General features: G+C 38.2%; 2 protein-coding genes across 2 annotated transcripts in view; both read right to left on the bottom strand.

The window, feature by feature from the left end:
* LOC142341719 (ribosomal oxygenase 1-like) overlaps window positions 1-8,209 on the bottom strand; it is a 30,181-nt gene extending 21,972 nt beyond the window's left edge. The window contains exons 1-3 of the mRNA XM_075392884.1: window positions 7,776-8,209; window positions 7,412-7,700; window positions 2,782-3,177 (exon numbers count right to left, since the gene is read on the bottom strand). Coding sequence (XP_075248999.1) covers window positions 2,782-3,177; window positions 7,412-7,700; window positions 7,776-8,196 — 1,106 coding nt within the window. The 5' untranslated portion in view covers window positions 8,197-8,209. The remainder of the gene's footprint in view (window positions 1-2,781; window positions 3,178-7,411; window positions 7,701-7,775) is intronic.
* LOC142341718 (uncharacterized) overlaps window positions 1-22,269 on the bottom strand; it is a 110,834-nt gene that overhangs the window by 54,116 nt on the left and 34,449 nt on the right. The window lies entirely within an intron of this gene.

The raw sequence follows: 22,269 nt of genomic DNA, 5'->3' as shown, positions 1-22,269 counted from the left end.
TTTTCTCAAAACTGTTTGCCCTCTTGTGTCAATTTGTTCTTCCTTGATAAGAGTAACCGTTAACTGATTTTCAGGCGTTAAGCAACCGTAAACTGTCAAATTTGGAGACAAATTAACTTGAAGTAGAGACGGAGCTGGTTTCCAACCGACGATTCATTCGTCATCCACTGGTAAAAGAGTTTTGCCTTCTTATTGGCACAATGCTTGCTTCTTTGTCGTTTTGGGCAACTCAATGCATGTAATTTACAAACTGGTGTCTCCCGATATAATTTCAAGTGTTCAATTTTTGGGCAAAACAAAGTTTCCAAGTTGATAACGTTCCTCTGTAACAGCTGCCGTAAAGTTTCCGTTTTTTTAATCCTTTTGCGTAAAAATCAGAAAAGGGAAATCGAAGAACTATACTTTGAAAAATCTGTTGCAAATAATGATAAGGGTACTCTCCTGTCTCCCACGAGAGACCATGAAGAAATTTAGATACCCACAGGAAAGATCTTTGCTCATTCGAAGAAAGTATGTTAAATGAGTTTGGAGGTAAAAACGAAATTGTATCGTTGTAATTTTTGGTAGATACCGCAAGTTCTTTTATTATAAATCCAGATTTTTTACTTCTAAAGCCTTCAAAATCAAGAACAACTGCTCCAGATTTCAACATTCCAGCAAATTGAATAAACTATTTTTGAAGGATTTTACGTATAAACAAAAAGCAATTCCAGTCACATGACCAAGGTACTCATTTGTGACTGAACAAGGTAATACGTAGGAATAGCCTGGACCCTTTTCACTATATTCATATACAAAACCGGAAGCGTCGTGAAGTATCGCATGCAGTCTCAAAATTTTGAACGATTTAAAATATTTGTCGAGGGCTGAACTGTCGATGCCAACCAAACCACCATAAGGTCGTAGTTTCAAAGCTATATCTAAATCAATCTAAGGATCCAAATGAAGACAAGTAGCTAAAAAGTATAAAAACCGTTCACCGTATTGTGAATATTCTTCTTCGATTTCCTTATAAGTTTCGTGAATACTCTTCAAATCAACTGTAGCAATTGTAGCCATATGATTTTATGAACGCTCACTCAAAAATGACTCTAGCCAGGCTTTTCCACCCAAATCAACCTACATGCCAATTTACATGTATCACGCACGGCCGTTGTTTTACATGTAGCGCCGCCAAGGATAACCCCCTATTATCACACGTATTAATTCGAAGGATAACCCCCCCTATCTTAGTACCCTATTATCTTACTACTTATATCAAGTTACTGTGTTTCAGTAGAGCCAGAGCTGTACAATCCCTCAGTTCATTTACGGAACCAAGACATAGCTACAGGTAAATAACCACTCTAGAATGAATTCGCTTACTTGAATTGTATGTCAGCTTAAGTTGACCTAATTTTCAAGATTTAGGTAGTATTCAGGTAGTGTTCACGCTTATTTAGGTAGTATTCAAGCTCTTTTCATACGCTTTAGTCACAAGACCCAAATGTCAAATTTTGCTGAATGCGCTACACCAACAGAGAATTCATCACAAACAACTCTAAATAATCTGATACAATATTGCGATGGTGATTTCATAACCTGTGCATAAGTCAAAGCATTGATTTTGTGAAAGTGAAGTAGTTTGAGTTGGAGTTATAGTTTGAGTCGCATTTTATGGTGTATTCAGGTCCTGAAAATAGTATAAAATGAATGAGCAAACAAACTTTGATGTTGTGTTAATTTTGGCTTGTCATGATACTGTAACTATGCAATTTTATTTCTACTAAAATGCGTTTGCTAAATACTAGGCTGAGCTCCAACAGAAGTTAATACCTGAAAAGTCAGAGAGGTCAGAAAAACTGCTGGTTAATCTTTCATTTACAAGTTTCCCATATTTGTTGTTTATACATTATAAAATTTCGTATGGTCAACCCATGATACTGTTCTTAAACTTCACAAAAAACTCCAGGCATTTTCCCGAAAAAATTCAGACAGTTATTGCTAGTATTAGTGGTATTGATGAATTGGTAGCCTGTAAGTCTTCAAAAAATCTAGGCAACAATATCGAGTCAAGAATTTGCCAAGAATTTTCTATCCGCGCACACGATCAAACGTATTAGGGGAAATCAGCCAAAAGTTAGCCTAGAGTGCACTGAATTCTTTCTAATATAAAAGTTAAATTGTCGCTCGTGAACCAAAAAAAAACTACCATCAGGCAAACTAAATTTTGTACTGACACCCTTTCTGTGAAAGATCTTTAAGAAATCGTTGACGGAAGAATTGCGGAAGCAATTTGGAAATTAGGAACGAACACACCAACTGACATGACCAAATTAAAAATGACCAAACCAACGTCAGCTTACTGTACTCCACCGCAACATACACATTGAAAAAAATTCGTCATTCTGGAAAATGCGGTATGAATTCTCTCTGTGCTCTTGGATTTTGTTCAGCAATTTGACCTGAGCTCTTATTTTTCGCAAGCAATATTTCCTGTGTCAATTACATCAACATCGTCCATTAAAAAATACGAGCCACCAGTACTCCTTTTGAGTCGTATATACACTAGAGCGCCCAAATATAATTTAAATTCATTTAATTGTAGAAAAAACAATGAGATTCGCTAATCGCTACAATAATAGCCTCGCTATCGCTTCGCGTCGAAACTTACCTTAGACTACCTTAGAGTTTCTATTACCTTTCAGTGTGTAACTCAGTTTTGCTCCTTGATCCCCGAGTACTTGAAATAAGGTAAAAGTTTCAGAAAATTCAATTTCCTAAAACAAAAAGTAAACTTACTTTAAAGCAAACTCGTCTGCTGACTGGTCAACAATGCTCGGAACTTGCTCAATCATTTCACGCAGAAAATTCTGCATCGTGCCAATTATCTCATCTCTTCGTTGAGCACACGATCCATCGTTCTTTGCAATATTGGCAGATCCCACAGCATTGAGAAAATCCAGTGGCAACGATTCTCGAGATACAATTGAGTTCCGCTTCGCACTTTCCACTAAATTAGGCAATGCTTTAGACATCAGATGGGAGTAAGAGTGTTTCTGGAACATTGAAACTGTAATGTGCAGGGAATGCTCGTCAGTTAAGGCGTTTCCTTGGTGAATATAGCCTCTTGGAAAGTATAAAAGGTCGCCCGCTTTCAAAACGCAATCAATTATTGGTTCAGGAAGAGTTGCAGCGCTGAAACAAGTCACATTGCTAAATATCTCATTGAGCTCCCGTTATATTTGCCTTGCAAGTAATGAAGCTAAAAACTCTATAATTTGGCTCCTTCAGTTTTTGTGACAATTGCAAAAAACTACTCAGAAGAAAACATTAAAAAGTCTGCAGTATTAATAATCTAATTCGCTCGAATCTAAAAACGAAAAAGGAGACGCCATAATATGCGTTTGCATTTATATTCCCACCCCGCTCAACCACATTTTTGGCTTAATTGTCTACCAAATGAGGAAGATAGAAAACTTAAAAAAATTCAAATAAGGTTTAAAAAAAATGGGTGTTTGAATGCAAAATATGCTTCCAAATCAAATCACCTAGTGAAGTAAACAATTCCAAAAAAAGGCCGATGAGGCCTGCCTTTATTAAGACAAGCCAAACAAAGTCAAAAAATCATTATTTACATCTGAACCTCAATTAATCTTTAAAAAACAATAATAAAAAGTCAAAATAGCGTCAACTAAAACCTAAGCTAATTAAATCAATTGATGTCTTACTGGAAAAAAAGCATGGTATCAGTTTTTAGTAGGACTCGGTTAAAAAGTACACAAAAATGATCAAGAAAGGCAAAGTTAAAAATACGTAAATATTTTTTGAAAACAAATAATTTCGAATATTGAAAACCATTAAATATCAACTGAAATCTTCATATACGGTTATGTTCACTCATATCTCCATATGAACACATTGAGTTTTGCCATTATCCATAATATGTCGTACGTCTACAAAAACACGACAAATACAGACAAAAACCAAAAACTCAATTAAACTTTGCTGGAAAACGGGGTCGAAGCAGTAAAAAACCAATTCTAGTCAGTAACAATAAGATATGATCAGGTCCACCTTCTTTGAATACCAGTATTGTGATATGCGACCTCTGAATAATGAGACTAGATAACAAAAAGACCAAAGAAAAAGGGCGAAGTTAAAAAACTGTTGTATGTTTCGAAAACAATTAATTTTTAAGTCAAAAAACATTGGCTATCAACTGAATCATACAATAGGTTCATCTCTTTCAGGAGAGCCATTGAGATCTGTCATTATTCAGAATATGTCACACGTCTACAAGAAGAACAAAAAAGACAAAATACAAAATTTAATAAAACAATAAAAATGCCAAAAACCCGGTGTGATAACCCCAAACATTGGATATATACACTTGTGCGCTTAATAAACACCAATGACTTGGTATGCGACCTGTAATTATTGAGACTAGGAAACAATTAGTCACAAAGTACAGTAAAGTGAAAAGTAAAAAAAAATATGTCTTTCTTAACATTTGACTTAAAGGCATGAAAATCTTTAGCTATCAACTGAATCATTAGATAAGTACCTTTGTTCATCCATAGGAAGCCTCTAAGACCTGCCATCATGCAGAAGTCTCATTCGACAGCAAAAAGAACAACAAATAAAGCCAAAAAACTATTCAATTAAACTAGTAGACGGTGTCGAAGCTGTTAAAACCTTAATCTATTCACTGAAAAACAAAAAACTAATTTTAAATTATAAGAAAAACGACCCGACTTTTTTTCAAGTTCAAAACATAGCCAGCAGATTGCCGGAAAATAGCCGCGATAGACGCTTGCGGCCTTCCATGAACTGAAACAACTAAAAAAACAAGATACGCAGATTGACCAGAAGTCTTTTAGTAGACCACCAGATTTTTTGGGCAAGATACGTACTGTCATTTTTATGATACATATACGGTCTATAAGGAAAAAGCCCTAAAAGAGGTTTTTCAAAAATGTTTTTCGAAATGAAATACTCAAGACAAATACTCAAGAATTATGGCACATAAGTTTGGCACTACTTAGATTCACACTATTGATCTTTAACTAGTAAATGTTCATAAAATAAAGCTCCATAAGTGAGTTCAGAAGTCATTTTTTTGAGCGAGGTAAGTCACGCAATAAACCTAAAAGCAGAAATGACGTCACACAGACAGCAAATCAGTAGACATCACTGAAGTCATTGAAAAAGTCAGAACAAGGAGAAACAAAAATCTGTTAGACGAAGTAAAAAAAATAGGAGCGCAATAATAGCCGCCTGGAATTGCTGATGCGGCTATTACTAAGTTCAGTAAACGAAGAAAGTGGCGAAGCTCAATAATCCATTGTTGATGTACAGAAAAGTATTTACAAAATTCAAACAAAATAAGCTTTCGGCCTAAAAAGTAGACAGGCTTTCACGAAATTTCTCAGAAAGCTAATTGGACCTTTCATTAGTCAGCGCCAATATAAACTGTTCTGTAATTACCATTTAAACGAAAATATGCAAAAAATTTTAAAAGGCAGCGACTGTTTACAATCCGAATTAGTTTTACAATTCGAGCTGTAATCCGACCGTAAAAAAACCATGAGACCAAAACTGGCTTTGCTATTGCTATTTGCCCATTAGGAACAGTCAATGGTTCCAAAAACTATGACATCGATAATTTGGCGAGTTGAAATAGGAAAAAACCGACATTTTTTAATTCAAGAACACTCTCGAAAGGAAGCGCTATTAAAAGCTTGCCCTCTTTGGAGTTACCGGAGATTGTGTCAACAGTTAGTAGGTGTGCTAATCAGACAAATTCAGAAAGTGAACTAAAGAAGCTGATTTCTTGACAGTTTTGATGACAAAAGGCTGAACTTCGAAAATTAGCCAAGAAAAAAACTGCGTAAAATATGGAAAATGTGAAAAAAACAATATACAATGCTGAATATATCGATCGGCCATAATTGGCTGAAAGAAAACCGAATTGAGAATATATTTCCTCAATGTGCGAAAAAAAAGACAAACCTCTTAAATCTATTCAATGGCACTGAAAATACAAAAAAAACGTAAACAGATAGCTCTCGGACCTTAGAGCAACATACCATCCAACATAGCCTTCTTACTAAAGCATTCCTCTAAAATAAACAACATAACCGACTAACGTCGGGCGAATTGCTCTCAAACGACCGGCGAGCGGTTGGCTTCGTCAGTAGCTAGCCACGGGGGGGGGGGGGGGGTGCACTGGGGGCTGATGGGGGCAACACTGGGTTGGGGGGGCAACAGCGCGGTGGGGATGGGGGTCAACGGGGGGGGGGGGGGGTTCTCAACCTCTCAGAACCACCCTTCACACCATAAGTATAAGTATAAGTCTCCAAAACAGTTTGCGCTGAAACAGAGCTGAAAGGCTGTAAGAGCACTTAATGCCCGCTGGGCGCTACCTGTTTATCCCGTTTTTGAGGACGAAAAGTCAAAAGCGTCAGACGAAAAATCGGTCAAGCAAAAAATCGCATAAAAAAAGACCAACAGGACTAATATAATTGCTACAAACTTCGTTTGAGAGCAATTAATAACCTACTAACGACGGGCGAATTGCTCTAACGACCGGCTGGCTTGGGTAGTACCCCGCTGGGGCTTAGAGATGCTTGCGTTGCGGGAGGGCGGAGTGGGCGGGCGTAGCTGAGTCGGTGTTCCAGTGATGGGGGTTCAAGCGATTAGAAGACGGGGTAGGGTACGGTTGGGAGGGATGTACGAGAGAGGTAGCAACAGCCAGATAGAAGAGGGGTGACTGGGGGTGTGTTGGTAGTGTGTGTGGGGACTGGGGGTGTCAAATTTTCAAGGTTAAGAACCGCCCTTGGCACCATGAAATTGTCTCCTCAAAACAGTTTTGTGAATCGCTTAGACACTGGTTAGGCGTAAGGATCTATGAGAACTTAATGGCCGCCGAGCGTTAACTGTTTTCGCAGAAGAAAGGTCAAATGGGTCAGACCACAAATTGTTCAAGCGAAAAATTGCATAAAAAGACCACCGGACTAATATAATTGCTATAAACTTAGCTTGAGAGCAATTATCAATCTTCCAAACTTCAGCATTCTTACAATGACACACAGAACAAGTCTTTAATTTACCAAGAAGTGACGTTAGAGGAATCGAAAACATAAACGGATCACATGAATAACATACGGCACAAAATATTTTAACTAATTAGAGAATTGCAATTGTTTTTAAAAAATTAAAATCAACTTCTACGAAAGACACCACTGATAAACCAAGAGCAACGGCTGCACGAATCATAATTTTAAATACACAAATCAATTAAAAATTTTGTGCGTAAGTTACGCTGGCAATATATCTCACATGACTGCTCAATAAAACCGTTAATAATTCCAGATATGCGGTGAAGAAACTTTTTGAGGTCATGAAATACAAAAGTTGACGTACTTACTCTAGATTATGACTGGAATAATCTGGTAGTACAGTAGTAGGCTTGTACACTCTCCATCGCTTACATCCCTCAAGTTGGATCACGAAGGCCTCTATGTCGTCCCAATGGGGTGCGAAACCCTGCGTGCCGGGAGGAGTAAGATACACGTTAGCACCACAAAAGTTGCCAACATATTCTTGTAGATATGATAACTTCTCCCACACCTTCTGACAGAAAGTTTGCGGATTGAGTAACCTTATTGAACAGCCCGTTTGATAGAAGTCCCAGATGGGTCCCGCATGTGCTCGTCCTAAACTAGAATAAAATGAGTTGTCTTAAAAAGCAAATCCATCGGCCAACATCATGTAATAATCAATCAACTTGCCTTCCTGATTATGAGTTTCTCGTTGACCATTTTCATAGCTTGTCACGTCTATATTCACACCATAGTGAAGAATTTTTTCACGAAGAATTGAATCGATCTCTTTTGTCGATATCCACTCGTTACTCTCCAGGCCTGCACGTTGGACTAAAAGTGGTTGAGTTTCAAATATATTGGCGAAGAACTCATTGTCGTCCACGGGTTCAATCATCCAGCCAAAAATAGCTTGCCCATTAATATTACTGCATTTTGATGGCGAAAATGGGGGTGGCCTGGGAAGTTTACTGGCAACTTGATGCTTCCGAAAGTAAGATTCTACAAATCCACTCATTGAAATTGTTCCATTGCTTAATTTAGTTTTCTTTCTGTCTTCCTTCGAACCATTCGTTGACTTCCTCTTTGCCTTCTTTAGTTTAGCTTCCATAACATCCTGAAAAGCATTTTATATCAATTGGAGTTAAATAAAAAAACCAACAAACTAAAACGGGATAGAAAGAGTGATATAATATAAGCTGTAGACGTTGAGGTCTGACTCTGAACAAGCTTGTTAGATTCTGTGCCCTATAAAAATTAAAATACGCCTTGCTCTTAACAAAATCAGGGAAGAGCAAAGATAACGCTTGACCGCCAAATTGTAAAAAAAAGGTCTTTACAACAAGACAAAAAAAACCTTTAAGAGGGCAAAACTTCGAATTCGTGAGAAGTTTTCTTTGAAAGTTTACGTTCTTACGATGCTCATCAGTTTCAAAATTACCTTTACAAGCAATAAATTTGAAGTCGGGCTAAGTTCTCTCAAAAGACCAGCGAGGGGTTAGCTGCGGTAGTAGTCAGCCTTGGATTAAGGGGGTCGCTTTCACCAAAAACTACCATTTACACCATTATTTTATGTAGTCTTAGCAGCTTCGATTCGATGAATTGTTCACTTGATCTAGTAGAGCTACTCAGCAACTTAATGCGCTCCGTGCATCAAATTTTAGATGGCCCAGAGCGTCCGAGAGCAAATAAATGGAGCGACGAAATGAATCGCAATTTGATGCACAGAGCGCATTAAATAGCTGAGCAGCTCTACTAGTCCAAGTGAACAAATTATCAAATCGAAGCTGCTGAGACCACAATGCCTCAACAGAACTCAGTCTTTACCAAAACAAAACGAACTACCAATACACCTATGGTTGTTGAAAATGTACTCATTGATGAAAAAGAGGCAATAAAATACCTAGACGTCCACATTGATATATTATCAACTTTCCAAGAAGAAACAAAACATACTATAAAAATTGATGCCGGTATTAAGGCTAGTTATACAATAAGGATAACCATTCCATACAATAAGAAAATCTCATTCTCAACGCTTTGTTTTTCAGTCACATTCATTATTCAGCAACTATCATTCAGTCAGTCAACCAAAATCTTATTCTAACACCTGATAGACAACTGAATTGTTTGTTTGTTTTGAGGATTCTCAATTATCACTGAGGTGACTTTATCCCTAGTCACACATTAAAATTTTGTTCAACTCTCTCTGCATGTTCCAAAGTCGCAATGAAGATGCCATGTGCAGATAATTTGATCGCAAAAACTTTCAATAACAAACTTCCACATTTCCTTTAACACACGTTTCTTCAATCCCTTCGAGTTGAGAAAATCCAAATTTTTGTTCATTCGATCAACTATTTTGCATGTCTGGAAATTGAATTCGCCGCTCGCCTTTTAGTTCTGCTTTTTCGTAAATTAAAGTTTTTTGCTTCTTCCCGGAAGCTCCTTTATTTCTGGGAAGAGGATGTGTTCGCTTTTGTCGTTCTTAAATTTTGCAAGTGTCATGATACCATTCAACTGGTTATACATGGGAAGGGGTAAGACATTTGGTATCCTGAGTTGGTTGCTATATAGTTCATGGCATGAACGCAAGATCCAAGTTACGGCTTTCTTTTGAAATTCTCCCTATTTTACCATATCTGTTCTTCTGACCTGCGCAAAATTAAGACTATGCATTAGGACTGGTAACAAAAGCAATTTGTAAAAACCGAGTTTTGTGAATTGTTTTACTTCTTTCGCAATATTTCGTCTTAGACTACATGACACTTTGCTCGCTCTCATCAGCCTGTTTTCAATAAGACATGATCAGTTCAAGTATCCACATACCATTACACCCGTCTTGCACTTCTGTTTGTTGTTTCAATTTTGTGTCACATATATGGTATGTTTCATCCTTTCCTCTGAAGGTTAGATTTGTAAATTTGTCTAGGGCCAAGGTTATTTGATTTTCTGCTACCCATTTTTCGATGGGATTCAATTCCTCTTGAACTTCACGGTATTTGCCTACACACAGGATTTTTAAACCGTCAGCAAAGATATAGGGCTCGCTGAACTTGGTTAGTCGTTTATGGAAAAGCAAAAGAGTAGCGGTCCCAGCAGAGATCCTTGTGGTACACCACTCGTTACTACTAGTTCGTCCAATTTGAAGTTTTCCACCGTTACGTATTGTTTCCATTCCCTCAAACAGCCGGAGAGCATTTCCAATATACACCCTCTAACTCCAATATTGCTCTTCTTTCAACAGCTTATAATGAGGTACTCTGCAAAATGCCTTTGAAAATTCACTGTAAAAAGAAAGAACCGCGCTATCCACACTATAATCTATCGCTTCATAAAATTGTTTCAAAAAGGACATTCGTCAGAACTGATCTTTTCCTTACAAAACCGTGTTGGTTTTCGCACGGGTATTTCGTGAAGAGTCGATAGAGTGGTCTATAAATGCATTTTTGCAGTACCTTACTATCTACGTTTACTAGAGAAACAGGGCGGTAATTTTCCACAAGACGTTTGTCATCTTAATTGTAAATAGGTGTTACGGCTGCAACTTTTCAACAGTCCGGAATTGTCCTCAGTTGGTTGATGTTCTTGACTAATTTATGCATGATTTTGCGCATTGATTTTACAGTTTCCTGGAATACACGGGTGGGTAGCTATTTGGACCCCGTGATTTCCGAGTGTAAAGATCATTTAAGATGTTATAGATTACTACTCTAGAAGTATCGAAGTTTGTAAGTTCTGAATCTTTGCATTTTATGTGCTCAAATTAAGACTATGCATTAGGACTGGTAACAAAAGCGATTTGTAAAAACCGAGTTTTGTGAATTGTTTGACTTCTTTCGCAATATTTCGTCGTAGACTACATGACACTTTGCTCGCTCTCATCAGCCTGTTTTCAGTAAGACATGATCAGTTCAAGTATCCACATACCATTACACCCGTCTTGCACTTCTGTTTGTTGTTTCAAATTTGTGTCACATATATGGTATGTTTCATCCTTTCCTCTGAAGGTTAGATTTGTAAATTTGTCTAGGGCCAAGGTTATTTGATTTTCTGCTACCCATTTTTCGATGGGATTCAATTCCTCTTGAACTTCACGGTTTTTGCCTACACACAGGATTTTTAAACCGTCAGCAAAGATAAAGGGCTCGCTGAACTTGGTTAGTCGTTTATGGAAAAGCAAAAGAGTAGCGGTCCCAGCAGAGATCCTTGTGGTACACCACACGTTACTACTAGTTCGTCCAATTTGAAGTTTTCCACCGTTACGTATTGTTTCCATTCCCTCAAACAGCCGGAGAGCATTTCCAATATACACCCTCTAACTCTGCCAAATGCCTTTGAAAAGTCACTGTAAAAAGAAAGAACCTCGCTATCCACACTATAATCTATCGCTTCATAAAATTGTTTCAAAAAGGACATATTCGTCAGAACTGATCTTTTCCTTACAAAACCGTGTTGGTTTTCGCACGGGTATTTCGTGAAGAGTCGATAGAGTGCTTTATAAATGCATTTTTGCAGTACCTTACTATCTACGTTTACTAGAGAAACAGGGCGGTAATTTTCCACAAGACGTTTGTCATCTTAATTGTAAATAGGTGTTATCGCAGCAACTTTTTAACAGTCCGGAATGTCCTCAGTTGTTTGATGTTCTTGACTAATTTATGCATGATTTTGCTCATTGATTTTACAGTTTCCTGGAATACACGGGTGGGTAGCTATTTGGACCCCGTGATTTCCGAGTGTATAGATCATTTAAGATGTTATAGATTACTACTCTAGAAGTGTCGAAGTTTGTAAGTTTTGAATCTTTGCATTTTATGTGCTCAATGTGAAAATAGTTTTGGGTTATCAGCCCGAAAAAGCTCGTTGAAAAATTTAGCTTTTTCTTGAAGATTGGACGTAGATTTTCTATCCTTTATAATCACTTTTTGTAGACTTTCGGATATATTGAGACTTTTTAGGTGTTTGAAAATTGTGTTTATAACCCGTTATGGAATGAGATTTTCCTGGGACTCAACTTTTCGGCCATGCTAGTTGTCCCACCCAATTCGGCTTAAAACCCGGAAAATGAACAAAAAAGAAAGAACTGGACTCGAGTTCTGGGGCTATAAATTCGAAAGCTCTAATTTGGAAAATTCATTCGTTAGAAAAGCTTTACAGGACTGCAATTCTTCACCTTGTCACTTCCGAAAACGAAAATAAAAATTAAAAAAACAAATCTTCAATCATATTTTTGAGGAAGTTGAAAGAGACCCTTGCATGCAGTCGTCAGAATGTTTATCTGGGAAGCATGAAAGGTTTAAAAACTAACTTTTCTTGGGTTCCAAAATGAATAAAATTTTTTAGCAATGACATTGCCATTATTATCATTAAAACTTTTGTACAGCCATTTTGTTTTGCGCAATCTACTCATTTGTTTTTGCACAGCAATAATTGATTGAATTCAGAGTTCCGTTTATAGAACGCCTGTTTGCGAGCAATTAAAATGTATTTTTTGCAAGAATAAGGTATTTAAAGAGTAAAAATTAACTCGCAATTCAAAAATTATAGTATAAAGCCTTTATAAGCTCTGACGGTTATTTTACCGCAATAAAGCCTCTATACTTAAATTCGCAAAATTCAATACAATAACCACAGGTAACATTAGAGGGACGTTTTGGCGATAGGGCATCACTAGTGTCACAACATCGGAGCATCACCCGTGTAACAACTGGCTTCGTACAAAAACACAGCAGATTACGGACGAAGAATATGGGTCGATGGAGTACCGCTTTTGGCAAACCTCTTTACGCTAATTGATGAGCAATGGCAATGAATAGCCGGCGGTAAAAAAAATTCTGAACTAAGCTTATGACACTATGACCTCTTAAATGACTGAACAAAAAAACTATTTGCTTCAAACCCTTCCAAATAATATCCCGTTTTTTTTGAAACTCTAAGAAAACCTTCTAAGAAAACCTTCTTAGAAGGTAAGAGTACCTTCTAAATGAACCTCGGCCATAATGATAATGCCTACTGTATATGTAAATAATAAAGATTCGGCAAGGCCACGTCACCTTGCGCTTCCCAAAAGAAGGGACTGTCATCTCAACGAAGATGAGATATTCAATTATCAACCCGTTGATTGGCAAAAAAGATTGCTTACAACAGTTACACCTCTAGAGTGCTCATTATGCCAAAGACAACAATGTGGCTGAATTCAACAAAAAAAAAGTTTTGCAACAACGTTGAGAGATTTTTAGGAAACAAAGCTCACAGAGATCAAATTTTAATGGTCTCTGTCCATCCGAGAATGTTGTGAAGTCATTGATCAAAACACTCCATATGGATTATGAAATATTCTGATCAGTGGCATATAAATCACAGACAGATTGAAACATGACGGGGTGCCGCCGAGACATTTTAACAGCAACCACACTGAGATGCTTCAGAAAAGAAATCGATAGTTTCTCAGAAAATCCATTTCATGATTAAACTACTGACCAGGTCAGCAAGCACACTCCATAGACAATGATAATTTTATTGCCGAAAATTTTGAAGACATTTCACGGGGAGTATAAGTCCCGGATTTATAACATAGAATTTGCACGACAGTTCTGGCACAGGCACAAAAAGATCCAACTACAGAAATTATTCTCAGCCCAGTTTTCGTTGAAAAATTTCCACATTAATTCTAGAAGTCTTGCTTTCAAATTAATGTTGTCGAAGAAGTTATATTTCCTTTGGAAGATGTTCACCCGAAATCCAGTTCTATACCAAAAATTGTTTCTCTGCGCTTCGTATCGAATCTCTGGCAGTATAACCCTAGATCTTCTTCCGGCCCAATGAATAACATAATAGTTGCGCAAGTCGACATCGTACTTTCCTGACACTATGCTGCTAAAAAGTAGATCTTTTAGGACTTTAAAGTAGAGTGGTGGCAGTATATTGCTTTGAACAATAGCTTCTTTGTAACAATTTCTGTTTGTCATCCATTTCATGACCTTTTTATTAAACCGCTCTAAAATTTGATTCTCGTTTCTCTTTAGCTCCCAGCATTCAGATGCAAACATTAATGTCGGGCTTATAATAGCTCTATATAAGTGAACCTTAGTTTTCATGTAAATTCTGCAGCTGGTGTTCCTTCGAACGAGATAAAACAACTTCATTGCTTTCGCTATTCGATTCCGCACATTTTCTTTCCAATTTAGGGTGTCGACTATAGTTAGCCCAAGATCTTTAACGGCCCTCTTCTCTTGGATCAAATTATTTTCTGGAGAGAGAGAACAACCTCCTCGACACGACTCCCGAAAGCAAATTGTTTGAAGGAGGCAGTTTTGGAAATTCCAGTTGTGGATATTATTTAGATCAACTTGCAGCGTCTCTAAACTGTGCTTTTTGGAACAATGGATTAGTTTTAAATCATCTGCAAACAATAGTGCCGGAGATGAAAAGACTACATTTGTCAGGTTGTTAATGTAGATCAAGAAAAGGATAGGTCCCAGTACAGAGCCTTGAGGAAATCCGCAAGAGACCAGGCGTTTCTCAGATTGGTAGCCGTCAACATTTACACTTTGTGTTCTGGCAGTCAGATAATCTTTAATAAGTAAAAAGAGTCTTCGTGGTATTTTCATCCTTGCTAACTTCTTCATCAAAACTGAATGCTTTATTTTGTCAAAGGCCTTGGAGAAATCAAACAATACTAGGAAACAGAACTCTTCTGATGCACTAATATTTTCAAAGATATTGAACAGACTCAAGATAAGCTGCAGGATTACAGACCTCCGCGGTACAAAACCAAATTGACAGGATGTAATGCTGTTCAACAAATGTTCTGAGAAAAACTTCAAGACTAACTTCTCAAAAACTTTGGATATGATGTTGAGCAGTGTGACAGGTCTATAATTTTTCACTTCACTTTTATTACCATCTTTGAAGATTGGTGAGACCAAACCCTGCGTCTAAGAACCGGGAACACTGTGTAACCTTCCAAAATTGTTGAACAGACTTTTGATCGATTTGGAAAGAGTTTTTGCAGTTTTCTTAAGCAGAATTGGGGAAAATTGCTTTGTTAGCGAACTTAGAATACTGGCAGCTATACCAGAACACATTCCTGAATGATACCATGTGCCACAGGCAAAACACGAAAGACATTTTCTTTTACATTCTCCGCATGGATACTTGGTAGATTGTTTTCTAGAGCGTGTACCTTCAGACATTGTCGCAAGTACAAATGCTCAAACCTCGCCTCCCCGCCAAAAAAGGATCTAGGATGCTCAGTATGAACACAGAGTACTTACTTAAGATGCCTGTTGTTTCTTTTTCTGTCGTTGCTTCTTTGAGGGCTTGTTCTTTTTGGGTATCTGCCTAAGCTTTTTGAATTGCTTGGGACCAAAATTGTCTAGTGCAGCTCTTTTCTTCCAAACCACAAACAGTAGACGAGCTTCCAATTTGACTGACGGATGGAGTTGATTTAAATCGTTAATTAACGTGGCTTTCTTTCTATTTCGGTGTGATGTGAGCTGCTTGAATGCTTCGATAACTACAATTCCAGTTGACCTCAACTGGCTGAGAGCCTGAGGAGCTCCAAAGCGTTGAATATAAACAACGGCTTCGATACGGGTCTTGTACTTTTGGATAATTGATAGTAATTCTGTTATGGGACTAGCTTCTGTTTTCTTGTGAGGTGTTAGCGTATTATTGATAAAGTCGTGCCAAATCACTAACTTTTTTTGTTCTTTCAAGGGCACATACTGCATCTAGGTAGGATTGCAACACTTTGTCTTTGCAAAATTTTATCTATTGAAAAGGGAGCATCAAGCTGGTTAAACGCTATGCCATTGAAGCGATATCACTTTGACTTAACAAAAAGCGAGTTTCGTGATGGCATTACAATTCGCTATTGCTGCGACTCACTATGCTCATGCAATGAAATTTTCACTGTTGCACATTCCCTCCACTGTCCGAAAGGAGGATACAAGCAGATGAGACATAATGAACTCCGCGATTCCATTAAGTGATGTCTGTTACGTCGATATCGAACCTCATCTTCAGCCGTTAAAAAGGGGAAACATTTGCTCTTTAACCAATTGATGATGATGCAAGATTAGATATCAATTCGAATGGACTTTGGGAATCGAGTTTCAAAAAACATATTCTGATGTTGAAATTTTTAATCCGCTGGCAAAAATTTGCCCTGAAAACAGTAGCGAAGCCTAAAAGTGTCATCAGTCTGTCAAAAAAACAAGTATGAACAAAGAGTAACTGAGGTTGAGAAAGCAACATTCTGTGCGCTTGTTTTCGCATGCACTGGTGGAGTTGGCCCATCAGCCTCAAAAGCGCTGAAACAACTGGCAGCAAATCTCTCTGCGCGAAATATCGCTACGCTGATATCATATCATATCTACGGACAAAAATCATTTTTGCTCTCCTGACGAGTTCCGTCCTCTGCAATCGCAGTTGAAGAACCCTCCCTCCCTCCCTCCCTCCATCCATCCCTCCCTCCATCTTTCTCTCTCTCTCTCGCTCTCGCTCTCGCTTTCGCTCTCACTCTAGCTCTCGCTCCCAAACTTGGTCTCGCTCTCGCTCTCGCTCTCGCTATCTCTCTCTCTCTCTCTAACTCTCTCTCCCCTCTCCTTCTCTCTTTCTCTCTCACACTCTCTTCACATTTTCTTTCCACCCTGTTGCTTCTGGTCTGTTTGAATGATTAGGATGAGATCAAGTTTCAAATCACATGAACTACCAGAGACGTTCGTGATTTTCGGAATAACCACATCCAGAATCAAATACATCACAGAAGAAAAGGCAGGAGGAGCGGATGACGCATACAGAGCAGCTAGGCTGGTGCACTTGCGCAATGTTTTGAACAGCTACGCTGACCAAAAACTTACACAGTCGTGGTAATTGCCGGCCATGATGATCATCGTCTTTCCCTCTCCTCTTTCGTTTAGCATTTCAAACATTTAGTTCAATTAATTCCAGTGAAATTTAATCCTTCAGACTTGATAATACCTTAGACAATTCAGACAAGTAATAACAGTTTCGTTAACAATAAAATATAAAAATTGAACTCTGCGCTTCATAATCATTTTGACTCCAGCCCTTAAAGAACATCAAATTCTCACCTGAATTTAAAAATGTTCTCAAACCTTGTGTACTCAGTAAAGATGTTGTGCATTTTTCCACTTATGGTAACCACCTATTCTCTTATATTCTAAATTTTTGTTTCTCGCACTTCAAATCTAATTTCTATAAACTTGTTCGTCTCAGACTCAACTTCTAGACCTATGTAGCCTTCAATCCCTATATTGTTGCAGTCTCACTGTAGCCAGTGCCAGCGATATCTCAGATGCCGTGTTATAGGGTGCGTTTCCTGTGTTTATATCCACATTAGTTTTAGCGGTTTGGCCTCCGGCCGTGAGTTTTTCGATATTTTCGAATGCCATCACTGCATCGCCACAAGCGCTGACGATAATATATTAACCTTTACCGCGCATCCTCCGCTGATTCTGCAAATCCTTAATCCTTTTAAATAGTCAACCCGCTCTCTTCACATTGGACTTTTCGTTGCAAATTCCCACCGAAGTTTTCCAGGACAAAATCTTAAAGTACAACAACACCACGGCTCACTGGAAAACACAGAACGACCATTAGCAGACAACTCGAGATGTGAAGCCAAGGACAAGCAGATGAGCTGTTTTCTGAAAGCAAAGCACTTCAGCTCCTACTACCAAAAACTCCAAAAGTAATTTAGAAAGAAGTGCTCCACTTCAACCACATAATGTACCAAGGTAAAGTCTCCAGCGCTATCCGTCAGCTAGACCCATATCTTAAAGACGGAGTTCTATCTCTCAGTCTGTCAAAAGCTTGATATTGGTAGTGATGATGATGTCTATCATGACAACTTTTGATGACTGATCGGAGGAAACGATACTCCCTTTACAAACCAGCAGAAAAAAAGTTTCTTTAGATTGCTGATTTTCAAATTAGAGAACTAGTTGCAGGCAACCTCAACTTCATTTCTCTCCCGGTTGAGAGAATAAACAACGCCTACAACTTCATCCCCAACGACCAGCAGTACGTGCTCATCGTCCTCTTCATAGGAGTTAACGATCTGTTCTCTGGTTGTGTTTTCTCCTACAAGCCCCCAAGTAGTCCAGGAACTCCACTCTCTAGACAAATTCCTAGCCCCCAGAACGAACAAGATTTTTGCGCTTGGCATCCAGAGCAAGACGAAAACAAGGAGGGAGAACGCAAAGAGAGCTAACGATATCTTGGAAGCATTGGTAAAGAGAGTTCCCGGAGTGGAGCCAGCAGTTCCTTAGAAATTCTGGTGTGTAGCGAAGTATGTTAGGGTTTAGAAGTATTACAGAGAAGATAGAACTCGTCTGAACTAAGCGGATCTAATTACATCAAGAACTGCATCAATGAGAAGGTGCTGTACAGGGGACACAGCAAACAGCTCAAAAAACGCAACCTTGACAAATACGAGTGCAGAGTCTACAACAGTCACTGCCCCGGCCGTGACTGGAATCGTCCGCCTTCCTCATCATCCCCGTCTTCTTCTGCTTCATAAGGTAACTATCCTTACCCTTTAGTTTTAGTATTAAGAAAAGCCTTTAGGCCTTTAGGCTTGCCAACTGATATTGAAACGAAGTTCAGGTGTTAACTGCTCGCTTTGTCCAAAGGCACCTTTAGGTCACCAGCGAAATAGGCACTTGAGAGTAGAATATGGGTAGGTTTTGTAAGTCTTGCGAAGATTAAATATCAGCGAACGATAAGACATTCTATTGCATCTCCTATAAGACGCTTTTAGACATGAATATTGAATGCACATTTCTGTCACAAACTGCATTTGCTGGTGTTCGAGAGCTAGAGTTTAACTGCATGTTTCTCTGTAACACGTGTAATGATAACAAGGAACGTGATAACTTCAGTCGCTGCAGAGCATAAACAGTTAGCAAAAATATTAACGTACGAGAGAAACTTCAAAAACCCGAGGAAAAGTTCAAAGAAATACTAGATCAAATACTGACTGATGCGCTGAAGAACACTTGTGAAAATGTAGAGAAAACGTAGGCTTCGGCTAAAGCTTCTAATCCCAACCCAAATAGTTCTACTAAATCATTGAGAGGCAAAAAGATCATGGAAAATTTGATTACAACATCGCAAAGAGATTTAGGTTGCAAGGGGTCAAAGAAGACCTTAGCAAGTCAAAGAGAGAAAAATTTGTCCCTACTGCTGATGAAGTGAATGTGATAATGAGCAAAAGTAGGGTAAATGCGACCGTCAAAGAGTTCAAGAGCTCTTACAAAACACGACGCCCTTAGAAAAATTTTAGTCCTTCAGAAGCGTAGACAACTACTAGATGAGGGGATGCCTGGCAAAAAACTCAAAATCAGAAATCTTGAACTGTTCAGCGATAAAGTCAAGGTACCAATTGACATGGCAGAGGACATTTCTGGCATAGTCAGGGGATTTTGACTAGGATTTATCAGCATACTAAAGCTAAGCATTCGAAGCAAAGAAAACTTTGAGAGAAGAACCACGCTAGCAAATGCAATTATATCTGAAGATTTGAATCTGTCTCTGTGAAACATGGTAACATAAAAATATCTTTCTTCTGAGCTGCTTTCGCAAGACAATGATATCTACCAAGCAGATAGGCCTCTTGATGGAAATAAAAATAGAAATACTCATGCTAGTTCTCTGATACCTGTTAAGAATTACCTAAAAGCAAAAAAGTATGCAAAAGGCTTACTTGACTCCTGTGTTGCAGTGAAGTCGAAAATCGATAACAGCAAAATCATCGTTTGCGCGTTTTATAAACCTCCGGCGAACAGTACCTACAAATATAACTCTGACACTAATAGCAAGCTTTTTAAATTATTCTCTAAAAACACTCCTCTTTTAACATCCGGCGCCTTGAATTTCCCTCAAGTTAAATGGAAAAACCTAATTAGCACAGACAATGAAGAACGAAAGTTACAATATCTGATAGAAATTAACCTCCTAATGCAAGCCACAGATTTTCCGACCTGCTTGAAAAACATACTCGATGTTGCACCGTGTAAAATTGGTCACATTCATGCAGAAAAATTGAAGATGTTGAGAAAACTTGCAACTGTTCTAATCATACTCCAATTATGATGACAGTTGTACTTCCTCATACTGAAAGTCAACCACCACCTCTTGAGTTTTTAAGAAGCTTCGGAAAGAAGTTTTTTTGATTTAAAAATTGATGAAAATGTGCAAAATGATGAGAAAAAAACACTTTAATCTTGTACGACATACAAATATTAATGAAATGAGTGCAGAACTAATCCGGTAATTTGAAGACTTAATAGAACTTAATGTGTCTCGTAGAACATGACACTGTCAGAGTCTCCCACTGTGGATAAAAGCTAGCATTTCTAATCTTATGAAAATATTACAAACACTACAGCTTCTACTTAGTACAAAGCCCACCAGCTGCCCTGAAAGGCATCTAGACACTTTGAGAGATGTCGTGACTGAAGCCGCGGAGGTTTCTAAGCACTTTAAAAAATTGAACAAATCAATAATTCTCCCAAAACTAATTACGCTTAAATCAAAAATAAGCAAGACAAGGTCATTATGCTGAATGAGTTCTTTCAATCTGTCTTTTCACCCAAAATTTAATTCAATATCAAAGAAATTGAACCTCAAAGCCCAGAGTTGGCATTTTTTAGTGTATCAAAAAAAACTGCGAAACATTCTTCTGACCATAGATCCAAAATACTCGAGGTACAGAGGGCTCACAACCAATGTTCTACCAGAAAACTTCTAACGAAATAATCAGCTCCCTGAACAAAATTTTTAAAAACGTAAAGCGTCTAAGAAAATTACCTGATAGTTGGAAAATTGCAGCAGTTTCACCGATTTTCTAGAAAAGCGATAGAAGATTAGTCGAAAATTACAGACCAGTTTCTCTGTTGAATATAACATGTAAAATCTTCAAAAATGTGTATACTATGCCCTCTATGAGCCCCTTGTCAAATACTTAATAAAGTATGAACAGGGTTTATAAAGAGAAGATCTGTACTGATGAAAATGCTTGCTTTCCTGCATAAAATATCTGAAAGCCTTAATAAAAATTCAAAGAAGGAAATAACTGTTTTCTACACAGATTTCTCGAAAACGTTTGATAAGGTACCTCACCGTGAACTCCTAAAGAAAATTGCAAAAATGGGCGTTGGCAGCTCTGTACTTCACGTTTTAGATGAATACCTGAAGGACTACCTGAAGAACTACCTCAGAAATTAATAAGAGTAAACAATGTTAGTTCAGAAACCCTAAGCGTAATTAGTTGAGTGCCGCAGCGCTCCCTGCTAGGCCCTCTGCTGTTCTGTATCTTTTAACGACCTACCTGACGTGCTACGATTCAGTTTTTTCTACATTTTCGCTGATGATTTGAAACTACTAAGCATTAACAGAGGGCATGATCAAAAACAAGCTGATTTAGATCCATGAAGCAACTGAGTAACTGAAAACAGAGTGGGCTTAGCAATGGACAAGTGCACTACGATCTAATTTAGAGGATTTAAACAAATTGGTTACTTCCAGAATGAAGTGTTGAACAGCAAAGATGGAGTGAATGACTTGGGGATTCATATACATGAAAGCCTGGCCTCAGAAAATCACCTTGAGCACTGAGTTAAAAAGCAAACAGTGTCCTCTATCTCCTTAAGGGCAATATTTCCCCGAAAATCGCAACAAACAAAAAACTCGATCTCTTCAAGTCCGCAATTCTTCTAATACTAGTCTACGGCCTTCAATGGGCGGGGCTCAGAAAAAAAGATTTAACTGTACAAGAGAAATTCAAAACGGTGCGTAAAATGGACAGCTGGAGTACAAACCGGCTACAAGAATTCAATTAAAACTGTCAAATCTTCTGCCTCCTCCTATTAATCTGCAACTGAATGACATTTTACTGCTGAAAAACTTACATCTGAGGAAGATAGGGAACCTAAGCCTCCTGAGAGAAAAAAAAGTGCAGCAGCTCACGAATTGATTAAGATATTGAAAATTAGAACTGAAAACGCGAGAAACGGATTTATGTTTAGAAAGGCCCGCATAATCAACAGGCTCGAAAAAGACCTAGACTTCAAGCCCCTAGTCAAGTAGTCCATGAATTCCATACCCTAGTCAACTCCCTAGCCCCAGAACGAAGGAGCCTTTCGTGCAT

This window comes from Convolutriloba macropyga, chromosome 6, assembly GCF_964194025.1.
Source record: "Convolutriloba macropyga chromosome 6, txConMacr16.3, whole genome shotgun sequence".
In the NCBI taxonomy this organism is placed as follows: domain Eukaryota; kingdom Metazoa; phylum Xenacoelomorpha; order Acoela; family Convolutidae; genus Convolutriloba; species Convolutriloba macropyga.
The sequence above is the reverse complement of the archived record's forward strand: the minus strand, read 5'-3'. Positions and strand labels throughout refer to the sequence as shown.